This window comes from Bombina bombina, chromosome 1 (assembly GCF_027579735.1).
Source record: "Bombina bombina isolate aBomBom1 chromosome 1, aBomBom1.pri, whole genome shotgun sequence".
NCBI lineage: Eukaryota > Metazoa > Chordata > Amphibia > Anura > Bombinatoridae > Bombina > Bombina bombina.
Window position 1 is genome coordinate 1,456,368,612 of NC_069499.1, and position 22,432 is coordinate 1,456,391,043.

At 41.1% G+C, this 22,432-nt stretch overlaps 2 protein-coding genes across 2 annotated transcripts in view; one reads left to right on the plus strand and one right to left on the minus strand.

Moving 5' to 3' along the window:
* Nucleotides 1-2,901, plus strand: part of TK1 (thymidine kinase 1) — a 54,319-nt gene extending 51,418 nt beyond the window's left edge. Inside the window, exon 7 of the mRNA XM_053706133.1 lies at nt 1,203-2,901. Within this exon, the coding sequence (XP_053562108.1) occupies nt 1,203-1,391 (189 nt within the window). The 3' untranslated portion in view covers nt 1,392-2,901. The remainder of the gene's footprint in view (nt 1-1,202) is intronic.
* A 2,429-nt stretch (nt 2,902-5,330) lies between these two features.
* The window catches only part of SYNGR2 (synaptogyrin 2), a 97,754-nt gene continuing 80,652 nt past the window's right edge, over nt 5,331-22,432 (minus strand). Inside the window, exons 3-4 of the mRNA XM_053706145.1 lie at nt 6,220-6,359; nt 5,331-6,113 (exon numbers count right to left, since the gene is read on the minus strand). Coding sequence (XP_053562120.1) covers nt 5,922-6,113; nt 6,220-6,359 — 332 coding nt within the window. The 3' untranslated portion in view covers nt 5,331-5,921. The remainder of the gene's footprint in view (nt 6,114-6,219; nt 6,360-22,432) is intronic.

The following is a 22,432-nucleotide window of genomic DNA, read 5'->3' on the forward strand; positions in this document are numbered from 1 at the left end:
TGTAAATGTAGGCTCCGCCCACCTCACTCGATGTTGCTGGGGCCTACACAAAACTAACAAACCCTGCCTGAAAGCCATGTGGGTTATAAACAACCCCAAAGAACCCTCAAGCAAATGTCTTATAAAACAGAAATTGTTACTCCCAGACACAAAAACGTTTGTCCCAAATTCACATAACAAACTGAGTGCCCACAAAAAATTAACCCTTTATGCAAGCTAGTAAAAACCTCTGATAACACTAGGATTACTGCTTATCCTTCCCCTAATGGGGACACTCTCAGCCTTTCTGAGTTAACACAGTCTTTGCAGAAAATATGACTGAACATACCTCATTGCTGTATAGCAAGAAACAGTTACAAATGCTGAGGAGTACAGGAAAACTTCAGTGTGAGGAACGAAGGTCCACTGCTGTTCCCACAGAAGCTAAGATCATCATCCTCCAGGCAGAAATCTTCATCTATGTCCTGCCTGAGAGTAAATAGTACAACACCGGTACCATTTAAAAATAACAAACACTTGATTGAAGATAAAATGAAACTAACAGTTAAACACTTCTTCTCTTTACTCTTCCTGCTTAGAGCCAGCAAAGAGAATGACTGGGGGGTGGAGTTATGGGGGGGAGCTATATAGACAGCTCTGCTGTGGTGCTCTCATTGCTACTTCCTGTCAGGAAGGACAATATCCCACAAGTTAGGATGAATCTGTGGACTCGGTACATCATGCAAAAGAAATATCTACTTGGAGGGTAGGGGAAGTGGTAGGGATATTTAACGCTGTTTGGGGTGTCCAGGTGAAGTAATTCCCATAGGTTATGAATGTCGGACTTTCACTGCCATTAGAAAGAAAAGCATGCTTTTTATTTTGTTTTCCAAAGTTGGGAGAAATCTAATGCTCTCATGCGGTCATCTTTTTAACTTAGTAAAGAAACTTTCCCCTTGAAGCTGTGTTTATTTATAAATATTAATAGTTACAAATAGAGGCTAGAGGTTGCAGCCAAATGGAATGTTCTCATGTACGTTTTCACCTTAGGCAGATAGTTTCAAAAGTGCTACTAAATGCATCAATGACTTTGACCTTACCATCATACAACAGAGGGGGTTACTACACAAAATACGATTTATGAATTAGTCTGCTAGAATTTTTTTTTTTTGTTGAAACCTTAAAAATATATTATTGAATGAATTGTGATTTATTTTTTGTAGGTGGAGGTGATTGGAGGTGCTGATAAATATCATTCCGTTTGCCGGCTCTGCTACTTCCAGAAGCAACCACAGCCAGGGGGGAAAGAAAACTCTTATAGTGCTATGGATATCGCACCCTGTCTCACAACTGCACGGTTAACCACAGCTGCCTCTCCGCGAAAACCTCTTGCCCCATGCCAGCGTTGCTAGAAGGTGGTGAAATACTTTAATTACAAATCATGGAGTTGGATAAATCTCCTTTGGCATACCTTTCTATTTAATGAACTTTTTATATTTGAAATAGTCTTGTACTGCTTTTTTTATTATGATGAAACTAGTCCTAAAGCCCGTTCACACGGGCCGTGTTGTGTTATATTTAATTTAAATTCTCTGTCTCTCTCTCTCTCTCTCTCTCTCTCTCTGTGTCCCCCTCTCTGTCCCCCTCTCTCTCTCTCTCTCTCTCCCCCTCTCTCTGTCTGTGTCTCTCTCTCTCACCTCTGGGCATGCAGTACTGACTCCCAGCCTCTTATAATGCTGCCCCCCTTTTTGCCCCACCCTCTTTACCTACTGTCTGTGTACCACTTTCTACCCCATCCTCTCTGCCTGTTGCCCCTAGTGCTCCCCTTACTGCCCCAGCCACTCAGTCTGCTGACCTCCAACAGTGCAGCTCTCACTGCGCCAACCTTTCAGCCTACTGCCTTCACACCTTACATCCTGCTGCCCCGCAGCGTTCCTCTAACTGTCCCCCTTAGTGCTCCCCTTACTGCCCCAGCCACTCAGTCTGCTGACCTCCAACAGTGCATCTCTCACTGCGCCAACCTTTCAGCCTACTGCCTTAACACCTTACATCCTGCTGCCCCGCAGCGTTCCTCTAACTGTTTCGCGCTGCTGTCGGGTGGGTGCGCGTGCGGCTAAGTGAGTGCGAGGGTGTGATAGGCGGCTAGGGTGCGCGTGCGTTTAAGTGAGTGCGAGGGTGCTTCTGCAAGGGGGGTCATCTGCGCGCGAGGGTGCGCGTGCGATCAGCGGCAAGAGTTTGTCTGAACTGCGCATGACGGCTTCAGACAAACTCTTGTCTTTTATAATATAGGATTGGACAAGAATATACTCTTCCGATAAATGTCAGCTACATCCCACCCACCACCAGTTATTTTGATAGTTTTGTATTGTAATTCTAGTGGTTTATCCCAACTGCTATTTCTAATAGCAGTAACATATAGGATTTTTTGTTTTCTCCTCTCAATCTAAAAGACCAATAACTTTGCCCCAGAAGCATAAATTATCTACTGTATATCTTTTCATATGCGATGGCTGTTACAAAATGTAGTGGTTGCGCTTCTAGTAGTGTAGTTAGTGTTTATACCCAGATTCTCCAAATCTTTAAAAAGACTGAGTAAAAGCTAGAAGCATTAACAAGTTAGTGAAAGTCAGGACCCTTGTCCGTATCTTATTCTTCCCTCTATCAACTTAAAGGGTTATACAACTCATTTAAATATATGCACAGTATATATCACTAACTAAACACACAAAGGTCTGCATATAAAAATATTTTTATAGTTTTTAAACGCATTGCATTGTTTTGGAACTGTGTTTTGTTTTTAATACTGACTGATAGAAGTCAAGTACGTAAATACTCTGGATGGGTTACTGCTTAACATTTAAAGTGGGTAAATTCTCTTAATGTGATTTTATATATGTATGTACCATTAAAACAAAAAAAACAGCTTACTGGTGTTAGAAACCTTTATTTTTAAAAAAAAGTGACACTTTGTGCATTAATAAACATGCATGAAAATTCCAATTTAAACCCAACACCATTATTTAATCTTTACCTAAAAGCAGTGTTATGCATAGACCACTCAAAAACTGGAAATAATAAACTACAGGTCATTCCTGTACTCAACTAGTATGTTTAGTACACGCCATACAAGGCAGTTTGTATAAAAGTGTAATGTATACAAAAGCTTTTCACACAACATAAGTGAAGGTAGAATTCAGCTTTAAATAGCCACATATTTATTGGGGTACTACTTCTTACAAGGAGTAGTATTACCACTGAAGGCTCTGTTAGCAGTATTGAAAAATAATATTTGGTACAACATAAGAGTTTAAAGGGCTAATACAGATTAAAAGTATATATTCTAATTAGAGTATGTAATTTTAAAGGGACAGGAAACCCCAACATTTTCTTTCATGATACGGATGGAACATACATTTTTAAAAAACTTTCCAATTTATTTCTATTCTCAAATTTGCTTTATTCTATTGTAATTATTTGCTGAAGAAACAGCATCGCACTACTGGCAGCTAGCTCAACACATCTAATTAGCCAATCGCAAGAGACAAATGAGTGCAGGCACCAGTCAACTTTTACTTGTTAAGTATATGTGCATATTCTTTGTTCAACAAGGTATACCAAGAGAACAAACCAAATTTGAAAATGGAAGTTAAAGGGATAGGAAAGTCAAAATTAAATCTACAAGATTCAGATAGAGCATGTAATTTTAAGTCAATTTTAAATTAACTTCCATTTTCAAATTTGGTTTGTTCTCTTGGTATACCTTGTTGAACAAAGAATATGCACATATACTTAACAAGTAAAAGTTGACTGGTGCCTGCACTCATTTGTCTCTTGCGATTGGCTAATTAGATGTGTTGAGCTAGCTGCCAGTAGTGCAATGCTGTTTCTTCAGCAAATAATTACAATAGAATAAAGCAAATTTGAGAATAGAAATAAATTGGAAAGTTTTTTAAAAATGTATGTTCCATCCGTATCATGAAAGAAAATGTTGGGGTTTCCTATCCCTTTAAAATTACATACTCTAATTAGAATATATACTTTTAACCTGTAATGGTCATTTTAAGTCTTAATTTAAAATTGACTTAAAATTACATGCTCTATCTGAATCTTGTAGATTTAATTTTGACTTTCCTATCCCTTTAAGACTTAAAACGACCATTACAGGTTAAAAGTATATATTCTAATTAAAGGGATAGGAAAGTCAAAATTAAATCTACAAGATTCAGATAGAGCATGTAATTTTAAGTCAATTTTAAATTAAGACTTAAAATGACCATTACAGGTTAAAAGTATATACTCTAATTAGAGCATGTAATTTTAAAATGTATAACCCTGTAATGCTATATCTTTAGCCCTCACAATGGAGTCACAAATGAAGTATTGCTTTAGAATAGCAGAGCACTGCTGGTCCCTAGCGGAAAACTGCTGCTGACCCAATAAGCAGCTCTAGTTGAACGGGCAGGCAGTGTTACTGATAAGGTCAGTGGCAGTTTTCAGCTGAGGTTAAACGCAACATTACAGGATCTCTAGTCTTAAAATTGCAGGCTCTAACTATGCAAGTTATTTTTTTCACTATAATGGCCCTTTTAAAAAAATATAAAAAAAATAGGTTGATTTTATTACATTTGCAGCAGGTGTACAGGCGTTTCAAATTAAAGCTCTGCGGGTACAACTTAAAATATATTTGGCACGGTAAAAAAAAAAACCCATGTTTAAACATACAAAAGGTTATGATTAAACGTAGCTGCAAAAGTCATTCTTTAACCACACAAAATGCTTTTACATAAAGGGCTCGATTTATCAAGCCTTCTCCTCCCCTACAACTGCAGTCAGTGGATCAAGCATCGGTCATCAGTGGTATTCAGCAGCCTCTTTGGTGTAGAATTTCAATCTCCCCTTTCTCATCCGACCAGGGAGACTGATGGCTCCTGCCCGCGCGTGATTGGTTGTGCATGGGCAGGGAGAGGTGTTGCACGCAGGCGCAAAATAGCACTCGCATGCAATGGGAAATTCTGCCTGCCAGAGGCAAATTGGGGCAAATATGTACGCCACTGTCTGCCCTCGCTTGATAAATCGAGCCCAAAGTGTAAGCTTTACCTCTGGTAAAGTTGGTTCCTTTCCACCATGGTGTAAACTACATGCTTAGACTTTTATTAATAATCACTAGTGTTTTCCTTGCTTCTTCCTGTAACCTGGAAATGCTGCAAATCAAATAGAAGATTTAGACAATTTGCAGTGTTTTCAAATACTTGTCCCTTTAAAACCAGAAGCTACCCTCTTAAAAAGCATCATCAGAAATGACCTTTAACATATCTGAATAGCATCTCCCACTGTCTGTAAACTGCAAGCTCTGACAACACAAAATGCAATGCTTTTAATCAATACAAACTGGCAAACCTGTCTGGTAATAATACAAGTGTCCATTGTAAAGGATACATCGGTTATAGGCAAGGTGACTTTAAGAAGCTGCATTAATTATGCAGCATTAAATTAGACAAAAAAATAGCTTTTACAATTTCTTCCTTGGTGTACAGCATACAAGGACATGGCTTTTCAGCTAAGTCAATACAGTAAGGCACATAAAACTAGTGATTTTGGTAGTGCAAACAGATCATCCGGGACCTAAATTAAACTTTACTCAAACACTGACCAAATCTGCTTCACAGAGGTGTAAATGACTTCTAATGAATTCAACACAGAGAAACAGAATGTCAGCTTGAGAATTAAGTCCCTATAGGCACTTATAAATTTAGAAACACTTGTGTATCCACAGGTACACTGCTCACAACTGATTCCTACAAGAATAAAATGACAGCTAAGAGCAGGTTGCATCCAGGTTTAGAATCTTATGTTATTTAAACAAAAATAAAAAATAAACTTTTTCAACCACTGGATCCGTGGCTGATCACTTTTCTTCCTGAGCTTTTGCAGTAGAGGTCTGCTCAGTATGCTGGTGGTTGATACTCTCCTGTGTCGGAGTTCTGGGTAAAAGGGGGCTGCTGGTAGCTGTCACTAACAGTGTTTGGGTAGCTGGAGTAAGGTGTGGTGGTGTCCTGGGATGGATCCACATAGTCTGTACTGAAATCATCCACTCCTGCTGTGTACCTCTTGTATGCTAGAAAAGCCAGTGGGATCTGCAAACAGAGGAAAATTAGAATCATTTCATTTGAACACAATGCTCTTTAATTATAGAAACACATGCATTCATTCACACCAACTAGTAGATCTTTGTAGACATACCCATGTAAGAATAGAAAAGAAGCTGAATGCGATGGCAGCTCGTGCATTGTCTGCTCCAGTTAAATAGCTATGTGGATCTGTTATTGACCACTGATTCGTTAAAAAACAAAATCCCACAAACCATAGGAAGCTCCACAGTCCTGCAATAAAATAAAGAAGTTAATAGTACTTTCAACCCACTACCATTCTTCTCTAATGGTTAAGAGAACAACTACAATATAATTATTCCCTCCCCATTTACTGTAATTTAAGCCCTTAGTGACCAGAGCACTTTTCCATTTCTTTTTTAAGACACGATGAGTCCAAGGATCATCTTAATTACTAATGGGATATTCACCTCCTAGTCAGCAGGAGGAGGCAAAGAGCACCACAGCAGAGCTGTTAAATAGCTCCTCCCTTCCCTCCCACTCCAGTCATTCTCTTTGCCTACATTAGTGATAGGAAGAGGTAAAGTGAGGTGTTACTTAGAATTCTTCAATCAAGAGTTTATTATTTTTAAAGTAGTGCTGCTTTGTTCTAGGGTGTAGCCGTAATCCATATCAGTCTCTACAGTAGAGCTTTTGGTGGCTTTAGAGCAATGGGAACTTGTGGGACATAATTCTCACTTCGCCTCCTATATTCTGATGCTGCCCTTACCAAGAAAACCTGAGGGATTTTTACTCTGGACTTTTGTTTTTTTCCAGGTCCATGGGAGGGAGAAGACCTCTTAAACCGGAGAACTGCCTTGCTGCCAGGCAGAAAATGAAAGTTTATTTCTGGGGGTAGAAGGAACTCAGAAAAAGTTTGGGCACTTTATTAATTTTTCATTTGACCTCATTGAACTTGGACTCTTCACTCCGCCCGCTACAAGCTAGCGTTCTGGTCGGAGGATTGCATTTCCGGATTCAAAGTGTGGTCTGTGAGCTGCGTTGGTTCATCTCTCTCTCCCTTGGACTTAGATTCCCCTAGTGTTATTAGGGGACATGATGGCAGTGAGGACGCAGGCACTAGCATGGTTTACTTTGTCAAGCTGTGCAAGAGTGTATGCTCTAAGACATGTGGATACAGGGAGATTGTCTTTCTAGCATTATGGCTCCCGGTGTTTTTTGTTCAGAAGGGTGCTGATGACATAGAAACTGTGCAAGATCTTTTATGGGACATCTAGTACACAGTGGAACCACTGTAGACAATTGGACTGAGAAGTTGTTTAAACTGTAATTGTTCAGTCTGTCCGATTGCTCCCGGTGGCTATACTTACAACAATGGGGACCGAGAGATTACATCTTATGTTTTCTGTTTGTTTATGTAATTACAGTGAGAGTGGTGTTTCCGCGAGTGATATCAGCGGTCTAGCATTGTTTATTTGGGGTAAAGTTCTTTCTTTTAATTGAGTACGATCTATCATTTAGTCTTTTTTCAGTATTCTGCCTTAGGTGAGGCAGATTGATTAAAGAGGTATACTTTACATTTTCTGTCTCAAATGCAGTGCCCTGCGGTTCCTTGCAACTTCTGCCATATGTGAGGCAGATTGATTAAAGAGGTATACATTACATTTTCTATCTCAAATGCAGTGCCCTGCGGTTTCGTGCAATTTCCATCTGAAATTGCTGCACAAGTCATTGCTTCATCAAGGTCATAGGCAATGCCTGTGAACAAAGAGGTGACGTTGATAAAATGCGTTAATTTTCTTTGAAGAATCAAGCTGTTTTTATTTGTGTAAATCATCTTTTAGGATTAAGGGTGGTCCAGGAGACTCTACTAAAGGTTTCTTGCTCTTGGCTTGGATTCCAATATGGTTCCACCAATCTGGTTGTATTTCTCATTTATTGAGAAATCTTTGGTGATGAGAATAGACTTGTTCCAAACATTATTTCTTTTACAAGATATGACGAGTACACAAATTTCATCCTTACTTGTGGGATTACGCCTCCTGGTCAGCAGGAGGAGGCAAAGAGCACCACAACAGAGCTGTATATATAGCTCCTCCCTTCCCTCCCACCCCAGTGATTCTCTTTGTCTGTGTTAGTGATAGGAAGAGGTAAAGTGAGGTGTTAGTACTCACTGGCACCATTTAAAAACAAACTCTTGATTGAAGAATCTAAACTTTTTTTAGAGTGGAGCATCAGGTGTTTCAGCAATGGGAACTGAGGAGTTTTCTACATCATCACTTCACTCCCCATGCTGGTGCTGCCCTGCTGATGGTCTTATAAGATATCACATAAGGCCCTATTTGTCCCCACAGACCTACAAGAGGTGATGCACTACGGTATGTACAGTCTTTTTGTTTTCTGGGAAGACCGTGTAGCTCAGAACAGACTGGACGTTAGCTGCTTCAACACAGGTGGGGTACTTAACTTACAAAACAAAGTTTTATTTCCCTGTTTGCTTTATTATACTATCTATATAATAGCAGTGGGTTGGTGTACTTATGTGACCCGGTTTCATTATGGGGTCAGAAACGGTGACACTCTATATGCAGGCTGATGCTGGAGATTGGGACAAAGATCCTGTGTAAAAGGGTTCTTGTTCGTTACTGCCTTTATTTTATGAGGCAACAGTTTGTTTGGGGAGCACATTGGCTTCTATACTAGTCGAGTCTACCCGACATTGATTTTTACATGCAGCGCTTTTTCTTTCCCTATACCGCCTATGAAGGGCGGGGCTTACGTTGGCACGCTTTGCTGCGCACTTGCTATTCTGGCTGCTGACACTTCTTAGGTCCGCTTGGTTTAAGTTACATAGATCGCAAGCGGACTTAGGCAGCGGTTCTCGAAAAGCATCTCTTGTTGGTTGTGAGGTAGGCGCCACAGCAGAGCTGTGGTTTCGGGCAGGGGTTAATTTTAGTCAAAACTCAAGGAGGACTTTGATAACCTAACTATGTAAATAGGTTTGGTCATAGCAACTTCATATTGCTATTTGTTACACATTTGCAGTAAAAATTTATAAAGTTTTAAAATTTAAAGACACAGTACTTATTTTGTTATTTCATATTATCTGACACGACCAAGATTGCTCTTGTTTTTTCTTTTTATCATGGCTGACCTACTGGAACAGACTTGTTCTATGTGCTTAGCTGCCAATGTGGAACCCCCTCTTACATTTTGTCCCTCCTCTACTGAGAGGGCTTTACAGTTTAAAGAACAAATTTTCTTTAATGCAAGTGTATCTAAAGATGTTTCTAAGCCTGATGAGACTCAGGGTATGCCGCAACTTTCTCCCCAAGCGTCACAGCCTTTAACACCCGCTCAGGCGCCATCAACTGCGTCAACCTCATTTACCCTACAGGATATGGCAGCAATTATGTCATCTACTCATACAGAAGTTTTGTCTACGTTGCCAGTGTTGCAAGGCAAACGTAGTAGAAGAGCGGACCAGGTGGTCCAGGCGACTTCTGACTCTTTGACGGCGATCTCCGATGTACACTCCCAGGGCTCTGAAGTGGGAGGGAGGGAGACTCTATCTGAAGGGGAATTGTCCGATTCAGAAAGTACATAACCCCAGACAGATTCGGACGTAATGTCCTTCAGATTTAAGCTTGAACACCTCAGTCTGTTGCGGGAGGTTTTACTGACTCTGGATGATTGTCACTCTATTGTGGTACCACCAGAGAAATTGTGTAAGATGGACAAATACTTAGAGGTCCCTTCTTATTCTGATGTTTTTCCGTTTCCCAAGAGAATTTCGGATAGTATTACACAGGAATGGGAAAGACAGAGTATTCCGTTTTCACCTTCCCCTACCTTTAAGAAAATGTACCCTATAGCTGACACCGTTCGGGATTCTTGGCAAACGGTCCGTCCCTAAGGTGGAGGGAGCTATATCTACCCTGACTAAGTGTACGACTATCCCTATTGAGGACAGTTGTGCATTCAAAGACACTATGGACAAAAAGTTGGAGGGTCTTCTAAAGAAATTCTTTATTCATCAAGGGTTTCTATTACAACCGACGGTCTGCATTGTCCCAGTTACAACGGCGGCCGCAATTTGGTTTGATGCTTTAGAAGAGTCTCTTAAGACTAAGACTTCTTTAGAGGAAATAATGGATAGAATAAAGGCCCTTAAGCTGGCTATTTCTTTTGTTACGGATGCCGCTTTCCAGATCGCCAAATTGGCGGCTAAGAATGCAGGATTTTCCATTTTAGCACGCAGAGCCTTATGGTTAAAATCTTGGTCTGCGGATGTGTCCTCTAAATCCAAGCTTTTGGCTATTCCTTTTCAAGGGTAAGACCCTATTCGGGCCTGACTTGAAAGAGATAATTTCTGACATTACGGGAGGTAAGGGTCATCTCCTTCCTCAGGATAAGACTTCTAAGCAGAGGTGTAGACAGAGTAATTTCTCTTGTAAGGTGTATCCAGTCCACGGATCATCCATTACTTGTGGGATATTCTCCTTCCCAACAGGAATCTGCAAGAGGATCACCCACAGCAGAGCTGTCTATATAGCTCCTCCCCTAACTGCCACCTCCCAGTCATTCTCTTGCAGCTCTCGACAAGATAGGAAGTAGCTAGAGAGATGTGATGCATTAATGTAGTTTATCTTCAATCAAAAGTTTATTTCTCTTGTTAAGTGTATCCAGTCCACGGATCATCCATTACTTGTGGGATATTCTCCTTCCCAACAGGAAGTTGCAAGAGGATCACCCACAGCAGAGCTGCTATATAGCTCCTCCCCTCACTGTCATATCCAGTTATTCTCTTGCAACTCTCAACAAAGATGGAGGTCGTAAGAGGACTGTGGTGTTTTATACTTAGTTTATTTCTTCAATCAAAAGTTTGTTATTTTTAAATGGTACCGGAGTGTACTGTTTATCTCAGGCAGTATTTAGAAGAAGAATCTGCCTGCGTTTTCTATGATCTTAGCAGAAGTAACTAAGATCCTTTGCTGTTCTCACATATTCTGAGGAGTGAGGTAACTTCAGAGGGGGAATAGCGTGCAGGTTTTCCTGCAATAAGGTATGTGCAATTAAAATATTTTTCTAGGGATGGAATTTGCTAGAAAATGCTGCTGATACCGAAGTAATATAAGTAAAGCCTTAAATGCAGTGATAGCGACTGGTATCAGGCTTATTAATTGAGATACATACTCTTATAAAAGTGTATTTTAAAATGTTTGTTCAACAAGGTTTTATTTTGCAGCCCCTTGCATGCATTGCGCCTGTCACTGCAGCGGCGGCATTTTGGTTTGAGGCCCTGGAAGAGGCCATCCATACAGCTCCATTGGAGGAAATTATTGACAAGCTTAAAACACTTAAGCTAGCTAATTCTTTTGTTTCTGATGCCATTGTTCATTTGACTAAACTAACGGCTAAGAATTCCGGATTCGCCATCCAGGCGCGTGGGGCGCTATGGCTTAAATCCTGGTCAGCTGACGTGACTTCAAAGTCTAAGTTACTCAACATTCCTTTCAAGGGGCAGACCTTATTCGGGCCTGGCTTGACTGAAATTATTGCTGACATTACTGGAGGCAAGGGTCATACCCTTCCTCAGGACAGGGCCAAATCAAAGGCCAAACAGTCTACTTTTCGTGCCTTTCGAAATTTCAAGGCAGGAGCAGCATCAACTTCCTCCGCTTCAAAACAAGAGGGAACTATTGCTCATTCCAGACAGGCCTGGAAACCTAACCAGTCCTGGAACAAGGGCAAGCAGGCCAGAAAACCTGCTGCTGCCCCCAAGACAGCATGAAGGAACAGCCCCCTATCCGGAAACGGATCTAGTGGGGGGGCAGACTTTCTCTCTTCGCCCAGGCGTGGGCAAGAGATGTTCAGGATCCCTGGGCGTTGGAGATCATATCTCAGGGATATCTTCTGGACTTCAAAGCTTCTCCACAAGGGAGATTTCATCTTTCAAGGTTATCAGCAAACTAGATAAAGAAAGAGGCATTCCTAAGCTGTGTGCAAGACCTCCTAGTAATGGGAGTGATCCATCCAGTTCCGCGGACGGAACAGGGACAGGGGTTTTATTCAAATCTGTTTGTGGTTCCCAAGAAAGAGGGAACCTTCAGACCAATCTTGGATCTAAAGATCTTAAACAAATTCCTCAGAGTTCCATCATTCAAAATGGAAACTATTCGGACCATCCTACCCATGATCCAAGAGGGTCAGTACATGACCACAGTGGACTTAAAGGATGCCTACCTTCACATACTGATTCACAAAGATCATCATCGGTTCCTAAGGTTTGCCTTTCTAGACAGGCATTACCAATTTGTAGCTCTTCCCTTCGGGTTGGCCACAGCCCAGAGAATTTTTACAAAGGTTCTGGGCTCACTTCTGGCGGTTCTAAGACCGCGAGGCATAGCGGTGGCTCCGTATCTAGACGACATCCTGATACAAGCGTCAAGCTTTCAAATTGCCAAGTCTCATACAGAGATAGTTCTGGCATTTCTGAGGTAGCATGGGTGGAAAGTGAACGTGGAAAAGAGTTCTCTATCACCACTCACAAGAGTCACCTTCCTAGGGACTCTTATAGATTCTGTAGAGATGAAAATTTACCTGACGGAGTCCAGATTATCAAAACTTCTAAATGCTTGCCGTGTCCTTCATTCCATTCCACGTCCGTCAGTGGCTCAGTGCATGGAAGTAATTGGCTTAATGGTAGCGGCGATGGACATAGTGCCATTTGCGCGCCTGCATCTCAGACCGCTGCAATTATGCATGCTAAGTCAGTGGAATGGGGATTACTCAGATTTGTCCCCTCTACTAAATCTGGATCAAGAGACCAGAGATTCTCTTCTATGGTGGCTTTCTCGAGTCCATCTGTCCAAGGGTATGACCTTTCGCAGGCCAGATTGGACGATTGTAACAACAGATGCCAGCCTTCTAGGTTGGGGCGCAGTCTGGAACTCCCTGAAGGCTCAGGGATTGTGGACTCAGGAGGAGAAACTCCTCCCAATAAATATTCTGGAGTTAAGAGCAATATTCAATGCTCTTCTAGCTTGGCCTCAGTTAGCAACCCTGAGGTTCATCAGATTTCAGTCGGACAACATCACGACTGTGGCTTACATCAACCATCAAGGGGGAACCAGGAGTTCCCTAGCGATGTTAGAAGTCTCAAAGATAATTCGCTGAGCAGAGTCTCACTCTTGCCACCTGTCAGCGATCCACATCCCAGGCGTAGAGAACTGGGAGGCGGATTTTCTAAGTCGTCAGACTTTTCATCCGGGGGAGTGGGAACTCCATCCGGAGGCGTTTGCTCAACTGATCCATTGTTGGGGCAAACCAGAACTGGATCTCATGGCGTCTCGCCAGAACGCCAAGCTTCCTTGTTACGGATCCAGGTCCCGGGAGCGACGCTGATAGATGCTCTAGCAGCTCCTTGATTTCTTCAACCTGGCTTATGTGTTTCCACCGTTTCCTCTGCTCCCTCGACTGATTGCCAAAATAAAGCAGGAGAGAGCATCAGTGATTCTGATAGCGCCTGCGTGGCCATGCAGGACCTGGTATGCAGACCTAGTGGACATGTCATCCTTTCCACCATGGACTCTGCCTCTGAGGCAGGACCTTCTAATACAAGGTCATTTCAATCATCTAATTTCTCTGAGACTGACTGCATGGAGATTGAACGCTTGATTCTATCAAGGCGTGGCTTCTCCGAGTCAGTCATTGATACCTTAATACAGGCACGAAAGCCTGTCACCAGGAAAATCTACCATAAGATATCTTTATTGGTGTGAATCCAAGAGTTACTCATGGAGTAAGGTTAGGATTCCTAGGATATTGTCCTTTCTCCAAGAGGGTTTGGACAAAGGATTATCAGCTAGTTCTTTAAAAGGACAGATTTCTGCTCCGTCTATTCTTTTGCACAAGCATCTGGCAGAGGTTCCAGACGTCCAGGCATTTTGTCAGGCTTTGGTTATAATTAAGCCTGTGTTTAAAACTGTTGCTCCCCCGTGGAGCTTAAATTTGGTTCTTAAAGTTCTTCAAGGAGTCCCGTTTGAACCCCTTCAATCCATTGATATTAAACTTTTATCTTGGAAAGTTCTGTTTTTGATGGCTATTTCCTCGGCTCGAAGAGTCTCTGAGCTATCTGCCTTACAATGTCATTCTCCTTATCTGATTTTTCATGCAGATAAGGTAGTTCTGCGTACCAAACCTGGGTTTTTACCTAAGGTGGTTTCTAACAAGAATATCAATCAAGAGATTGTTGTTCCATCATTGTGTCCTAATCCTTCTTCAAAGAAGGAACGTCTTTTACATAATCTGGACGTAGTCCGTGCCTTGAAGTTTTACTTACAAGCTACTAAAGATTTTCCCCAAACATCTTCCCTGTTTGTCGTTTACTCTGGACAGAGGAGAGGTCAAAAAGCTTCGGCAACCTCTCTTTCCTTTTGGCTTCGGAGCATAATTCGCTTAGCTTATGAGACTGCTGGACAGCAGCCCCCTGAATGGATTACAGCTCATTCTACTAGAGCTGTGGCTTCCACCTGGGCCTTTAAAAATGAGGCCTCTGTTGAACAGATTTGCAAGGCTGCAACTTGGTCTTCGCTTCACACCTTTTCAAAATTTTACAAATTTGATACTTTTGCTTCTTCGGAGGCTGTTTTTGGGAGAAAGGTTCTTCAGGCAGTGGTTCCTTCCGTTTAATCCTGCCTTGTCCCTCCCATCATCCGTGTACTTTAGCTTTGGTATTGGTATCCCACAAGTAATGGATGATCCGTGGACTGGATACACTTAACAAGAGAAAACATAATTTATGCTTACCTGATAAATTTATTTATCTTGTAGTGTATCCAGTCCACGGCCCGCCCTGTCCTTTTAAGGCAGGTCTAAATTTTAATTAAACTACAGTCACCACTGCACCCTATGGTTTCTCCTTTCTCGTCTTGTTTCGGTCGAATGACTGGATATGACAGTCAGGGGAGGAGCTATATAGCAGCTCTGCTGTGGGTGATCCTCTTGCAACTTCCTGTTGGGAAGGAGAATATCCCACAAGTAATGGATGATCCGTGGACTGGATACACTACAAGAGAAATAAATTTATCAGGTAAGCATAAATTATGTTTTTCAAATGGTATCGGAGTTGTACTATTTTAGCCTCAGGCAGAAAGTTGAAGAAGAGTCTGCCTGTGGTCTTTGATGATCTTAGAAGGTTGTAACTAAGATCCATTGCTGTTCTCACACATAACTGAAGAGATGGGTAACTTCAGCTGGGGGAATAGCGTGCAGGGTCTCCTGCTATGAGGTATGTGCAGTTTTTAAATTTTTCTAGAGAAATGATATGCTAGAAAATGCTGACAATACCGGATTTATTTAAGGTAAGCCTGATTACAGTGATTTAATAACAACTGGTATCATGCTTGCTGTAAAGGGTAATATTTTTTTTATTTACTCACATTACTGAATAGATATAACGTTTGCTGAAGGTGTATGAACATTTATTACATATTGGTGATAAAACTTTATTCTGGGGCCCAGTGTTTTCCACATGGCTGACTAGATTTTGCCTAGGGATAGTTTTTTTTTTTTGGCCCTCTCACTGTGAGTACAGGCTGGGAGGGGGCCTATTTTCGACCTAAATTGTGCATTAGTTTTTGCAGTTTGAGACATCCAGCTTCCCTGAAGGAGTCCCCTGAACATTTAGGACCTCTCTAAAGGGTTTTTGTGCCTTCCAAAGTCGTTGTATGGGCAGGTAGGACCACAGTAGAGCTGTGGCAGTTTTGTGTGACTGTTTAAAAACGTTTATATAGTTTTTTTGATCCGGTTTTGAAACTAAGGGGTTAATCCTCCATTTGTGGGTGCAATGCTCTTTTAGCCTATTATACACACTCTAAAAATTTCGTAAGATTTACTGCTTTTTTTCACTGTTTTGCAGTTTCAGTGATTGTTTTTTTTTTTCTCTTAAAGGCACAGTACCGTTTTTATTTTCTGCTTGTTCACAGTTATTAAAGTGTTTTCAGAGCTTGCTGGTCTCATTACTACAAACCTCAAAAAACTCCAGCCACCAACTTCATTAAAAGACCTTTATTATCTTATCCTGGGTCCAAACATACAACGTTTCAAGCCAACATGGCTCTTAATCATGTACATCTTAATTATACAGGTTCCTGCTTTTTATACCCTCACCTGTTAATTATTCATCAGCTGTTCATTAACCCTTTACATGAAAAACACAACTATTGCAATTGCAACAGTGACATCTAGTGGTTATAATATATAGTACACAATTCTTTATTTATGATATTTTGTTTTTCAATAGAATGGGTGAACAGTATCTGTATATCATTTAAAATATAAAACATAAAAACCTATATACAATATTAAAAGAGGAGCATAAAATCCAAACATCTACAATGTCAACACAGTCTACAGAGTACATTTACATCAATCAGAAATTTATTTCTTTACAGAATGTATTTTTATTGAAAAAATCCTGCTTTAAAGAAAGAACTTTTTTACTTCTTTATTTCACTTGATTCTTTATTCTCACAATATAAAACAACCTGCTATCCACAAGCTCTTATGTGCCCATAATCAACATATATGTAAGCCAGGCATATCATCCTAATCTATCCATGTATGATTTTTCTTAGAATTCCTAGTAAAACAAGCTCCAATCAAAGTCTTTATTAAGACCCTTGGGGATAAGGCAATCTAGTTTATAAATCCAGAACTTCTCCCTAATTTTTAGGAGATGCTCTCTATCGCCCCCCCCCCTCCTAGGTTTCATCACCTGGTCTATAACTAAGAATCTAAGCTTTATCATCCAACTAGTGGAAGGAAGTTCACAATAAACATTTCACATGCAGAGCAACTTATGCTATTTACGTGATTAAATGTCCATGTGGACTTATTTACATTGGCGAGACCTGCAGAGAGGTAAGGGAGAGGATCACAGAACATAAATTTAACAAGGTGCAAAAATAAGGAGGCACCGGTATCCTCTCACTTCCTCTCTGCAGGTCATAATATTAGTCAGCTTAGATTCTTAGTTATAGACCAGGTGATGAAACCTAGGAGGGGGGCGATAGAGAGCATCTCCTAAAAATTAGGGAGATGTTCTGGATTTATAAACTAGATTGCCTTATCCCCAAGGGTCTTAATAAAGACTTTGATTGGAGCTAGTTTTACTAGGAATTCTAAGAAAAATCATACATGGATAGATTAGGATGATATGCCTGGCTTACATATATGTTGATTATGGGCACATAAAAGAGCTTGTGGATAGCAGGTTGTTTTATATTGTGAGAATAAAGAATCAAGTGAAATAAAGAAGCAAAAAAGTTCTTTCTTTAAAGTAGGATTTTCTCAATAAAAATACATTCTGTAAAGAAATACATTTCTGATTGATGTAAATGTACTCTGTAGACTGTGTTGACATTGTAGATGTTTGGATTTTATGCTCCTCTTTTAATATTGTATATAGGTTTTTATATTTTAAATGATATACAGATACTGTTCACCCATTCTATTGAAAAACAAAATGACATCATAAATAAAGAATTGTGTACTATATATTATAACCACTAGATGTCACTGTTGCAATAGTTGCGTTTTTCATGTAAAGGGTTAATGAACAGCTGATGAATAATTAACAGGTGAGGGTATAAAAAGCAAGAACCTGTATAATTAAGATGTACATGATTAAGAGCCATGTTGGCTTGAAACGCTGTATGCTTGGACCCAGGATAAGATAATAAAGGTCTTTTAATAAAGTTGGTGGATGGAGTTTTTTGAGGTTTGTGGATTCTACAGAGACCTGGCAAGTCTGTCACTCCGTGCCCCACAAAAGAAGATGGAGTTGTGCTGTTTTCCATTTTTCTGAATTTATTGCATGTGGTCTCATTACTAGTCTGTTTAAACATGTCTGACATAGAGGAAACTCATTGTTCATTATGTTTAGAAGCCATTGTGGAACCCCTTCTTAGAATGTGTACCAAATGCACTGATTTTACTATAGATTACAAAGACCATATTCTGGCTTTAAAAAATGTATCACCAGAAGAAATGCCGTCTAACTCTCCCCATGTGTCAGATCCTATAAATCCCGCTCAGGGGACGCCTAGTACATCTAGCGTGCCCATTGCGTATACATTGCAAGACATGGCGGGAGTTATGAATCATACCCTTACAGAGGTATTATCTAAACTGCCAGGATTGCAAGGAAAGCGAGACAGCTCTGGGACTAGAATAAATACAGAGCTCTCTGATGCTTTAGTAGCTATGTCTGATACACCCTCACATTATGCTGAAGCAGGGGAGCTTCAATCTGTGGGTAAATTTTCTGATTCAGGGAAGATACTTCAATCTGATTCTGATATGTCTACATTTAAATTTAAGCTTGAACACCTCCGCGTATTGCTCAGGGAGGTTTTAGCAACTCTGGACGACTGACACTATTGTAGTCCCAGAGAAATTATGTAGATTGGATTAATACTATGCAGTACCTACTTACACTGATGTTTTTCCAATCCCTAAAAGGTTTTCTGAAATTATTACTAAGGAATGGGATAGACCAGGTGTACCGTTCTCTCCCCCTCCTGTTTTTAAAAAGATGTTTCCTATAGACGCCGCTACACGGGACTTATGGCAGACGGTCCCTAAGGTGGAGGGAGCAATTTCTACTCTAGCTAAGCGTACCACTATCCCTGTTGAGGACAGTTGTGCTTTTCTAGATCCAATGGATAAAAAATTAGAGGGTTACCTTAAGAAAATTTTTATTCAACAAGGTTTTATTCTCCAGCCTCTTGCATGCATTGCCCCAGTCACTGCTGCTGCAGCTTTCTGGTTTGAGTCCCTAGAGGAGGCTCTACAGGTTGAAACCCTGTTGGAAGATATTATTGACAAGCTTAGGGTCCTTAAGCTAGCCAATTCACTTGTTTCTGATGCCGTTGTTCATTTAACCAAGCTAACGGCTAAAAATTCAGGTTTTGCTATTCAGGCGCGCAGGGCGCTATGGCTTAAATCCTGGTCAGCTGACGTGACTTCAAAGTCTAAACTTCTTAACATTCCCTTCAAAGGACAGAACCTATTCGGGCCTGGACTGAAGGAGATCATTTCTGACATCACTGGAGGAAAAGGTCACGCCCTTCCTCAAGACAGGTCCAACAAATTAAGGACCAAACAGTCTAGTTTTCGGCCCTTTCAAAACTTCAAGAGTGGCACAGCTTCAACTTCCTCCAACACAAAACAAGAGGGAACTTTTGCCCAGTCTAAGCCGGTCTGGAGACCTAACCAGGCTTGGAACAAGGGGAAACAGGCCAAAAAGCCTGCTGCTGCCTCTAAGACAGCATGAAGGAGCAGCCCCCGATCCAGAAACGGATCTAGTAGGGGGCAGACTCTCTCTCTTCGCCCAGGCTTGGGCAAGAGATGTCCAGGATCCCTGGGCATTGGAAATTGTGTCCAAGGGTTATCTTCTGGAATTCAAAACCTCTCCCCCAAAAGGGAGATTTCATCTCTCACTTTTATCTGCAAACCAGATAAAAAACATAATTTCTTCTGTTAAGTGTGATCAGTCCACGGGTCATCATTACTTCTGGGATATTACTCCTCCCCAACAGGAAGTGCAAGAGGATTCACCCAGCAGAGCTGCATATAGCTCCTCCCCTCTACGTCACTCCCAGTCATTCTCTTGCACCCAACGACTAGATAGGATGTGTGAGAGGACTATGGTGATTATACTTAGTTTTATATCTTCAATCAAAAGTTTGTTATTTTAAAATAGCACCGGAGTGTGTTATTACCTCTCTGGCAGAGTTTGAAGAAGAATCTACCAGAGTTTTGCTATGATTTTAGCCGGAGTAGTTAAGATCATATTGCTGTTCTCGGCCATCTGAGGAGTGAGGTAAACTTCAGATCAGGGGACAGCGGGCAGATGAATCTGCATAGAGGTATGTAGCAGTTTTTATTTTCTGACAATGGAATTGATGAGAAAATCCTGCCATACCGATATAATGTCATGTATGTATACTTTACACTTCAGTATTCTGGGGAATGGTACTTCACTAGAATTACACTGTAAGAAATACATAAAGCTGTTTAATAACTAGAGATTATGTTTAACGTTTTTGCTGGAATGTAAAATCGTTTTCATTTGCTGAGGTACTGTGTGAATAAATGTTTGGGCACTATTTTTCCACTTGGCAGTTGCTTAATCTGTTTTTCTGACAGTTTCTGTTCTCCCTCACTGCTGTGTGTGAGGGGGAGGGGCCGTTTTTTGGCGCTTTTTCTATGCATCAAATATTTCAGTCAGCAACTCATTGTATTCCCTGCATGATCCGGTTCATCTCTACAGAGCTCAGGGGTCTTCAAAACTTATTTTGAGGGAGGTAATTTCTCTCAGCAGAGCTGTGAGAATTATAGTTTGACTGAGATAAAAAACGTTTATTCTGTAATTTGTTTCCTGCTTTCAGAATTTGTTATCTTTGCTAATGGGATTAAACCTTTGCTAAAGTTGTGTTGTTTACAAGGATTGAGGCTATAACTGTTTCAATTTATTAATTTTCAACTGTCAGATCTTCTGTGCTTCTTAAAGGCACAGTACGTTTTAATATTATTCTAATTGAATTGTATTTCCAAGTTGCAAGTTTATTTGCTAGTGTGTTAAACATGTCTGATTCAGAGGATGATACCTGTGTCATTTGTTGCAATGCCAAAGTGGAGCCCAATAGAAATTTATGTACTAACTGTATTGATGCTACTTTAAATAAATGTCAATCTGTACAAATTGAACAAATTTCACCAAACAACGAGGGGAGAGTTATGCCGACTAACTCGCCTCACGTGTCAGTACCTACATCTCCCGCTCAGAGGGAGGTGCGTGATATTGTAGCGCCGAGTACATCTGGGCGGCCATTACAAATCACATTACAGGATATGGCTACTGTTATGACTGAGGTTTTGGCTAAATTACCAGAACTAAGAGGTAAGCGTGATCACTCTGGGGTGAGAACAGAGTGCGCTGATAATATTAGGGCCATGTCAGACACTGCGTCACAGGTGGCAGAACATGAGGACGGAGAACTTCATTCTGTGGGTGACGGTTCTGATCCAAACAGACTGGATTCAGATATTTCAAATTTTAAATTTAAACTGGAAAACCTCTGTGTATTACTAGGGGAGGTGTTAGCGGCTCTGAATGATTGTAACACAGTTGCAATACCAGAGAAAATGTGTATGTTGGATAAATATTTTGCGGTACCGACGAGTACTGAGGTTTTTCCTATACCTAAGAGACTTACTGAAATTGTTACTAAGGAGTGGGATAGACCCGGTGTGCCGTTCTCACCCCCTCCGATATTTAGAAAAATGTTTCCAATAGACGCCACCACAAGGGACTTATGGCAAACGGTCCCTAAGGTGGAGGGAGCAGTTTCTACCTTAGCTAAGCGTACCACTATCCCGGTGGAGGATAGCTGTGCTTTTTCAGATCCAATGGATAAAAAGTTAGAGGGTTACCTTAAGAAAATGTTTGTTCAACAAGGTTTTATATTGCAACCCCTTGCATGCATTGCGCCGATCACGGCTGCAGCGGCATTCTGGATTGAGTCTCTGGAAGAGAACATTGGTTCAGCTACTCTGGACGACATTACGGACAGGCTTAGAGTCCTTAAACTATCTAATTCATTCATTTCGGAGGCCGTAGTACATCTTACTAAACTTACGGCGAAGAATTCAGGATTCGCCATTCAGGCACGCAGGGCGCTGTGGCTAAAATCCTGGTCAGCTGATGTTACTTCTAAGTCTAAATTGCTTAATATACCTTTCAAAGGGCAGACCTTATTCGGGCCCGGGTTGAAAGAGATTATCGCTGACATTACAGGAGGTAAAGGCCATGCCCTGCCTCAGGACAAAGCCAAGACTAGACAGTCTAATTTTCGTTCCTTTCGTAATTTCAAAGCAGGAGCAGCATCAACTTCCTCTGCACCAAAACAGGAAGGAGCTGTTGCTCGCTACAGACAAGGCTGGAAACCTAACCAGTCCTGGAACAAGGGCAAGCAGACTAGGAAACCTGCTGCTGCCCCTAAAACAGCATGAATTGAGGGCCCCCGATCCGGGATCGGATCTAGTGGGGGGCAGACTTTCTCTCTTCGCCCAGGCTTGGGCAAGAGATGTTCAGGATCCCTGGGCGCTAGAGATAATATCTCTAATATAATGGGAGTAATCCATCCAGTTCCACGATCGGAACAGGGACAGGGGTTTTACTCAAATCTGTTTGTGGTTCCCAAAAAAGAGGGAACTTTCAGACCAATCCTGGACTTAAAGATCCTAAACAAATTCCTAAGAGTTCCATCGTTCAA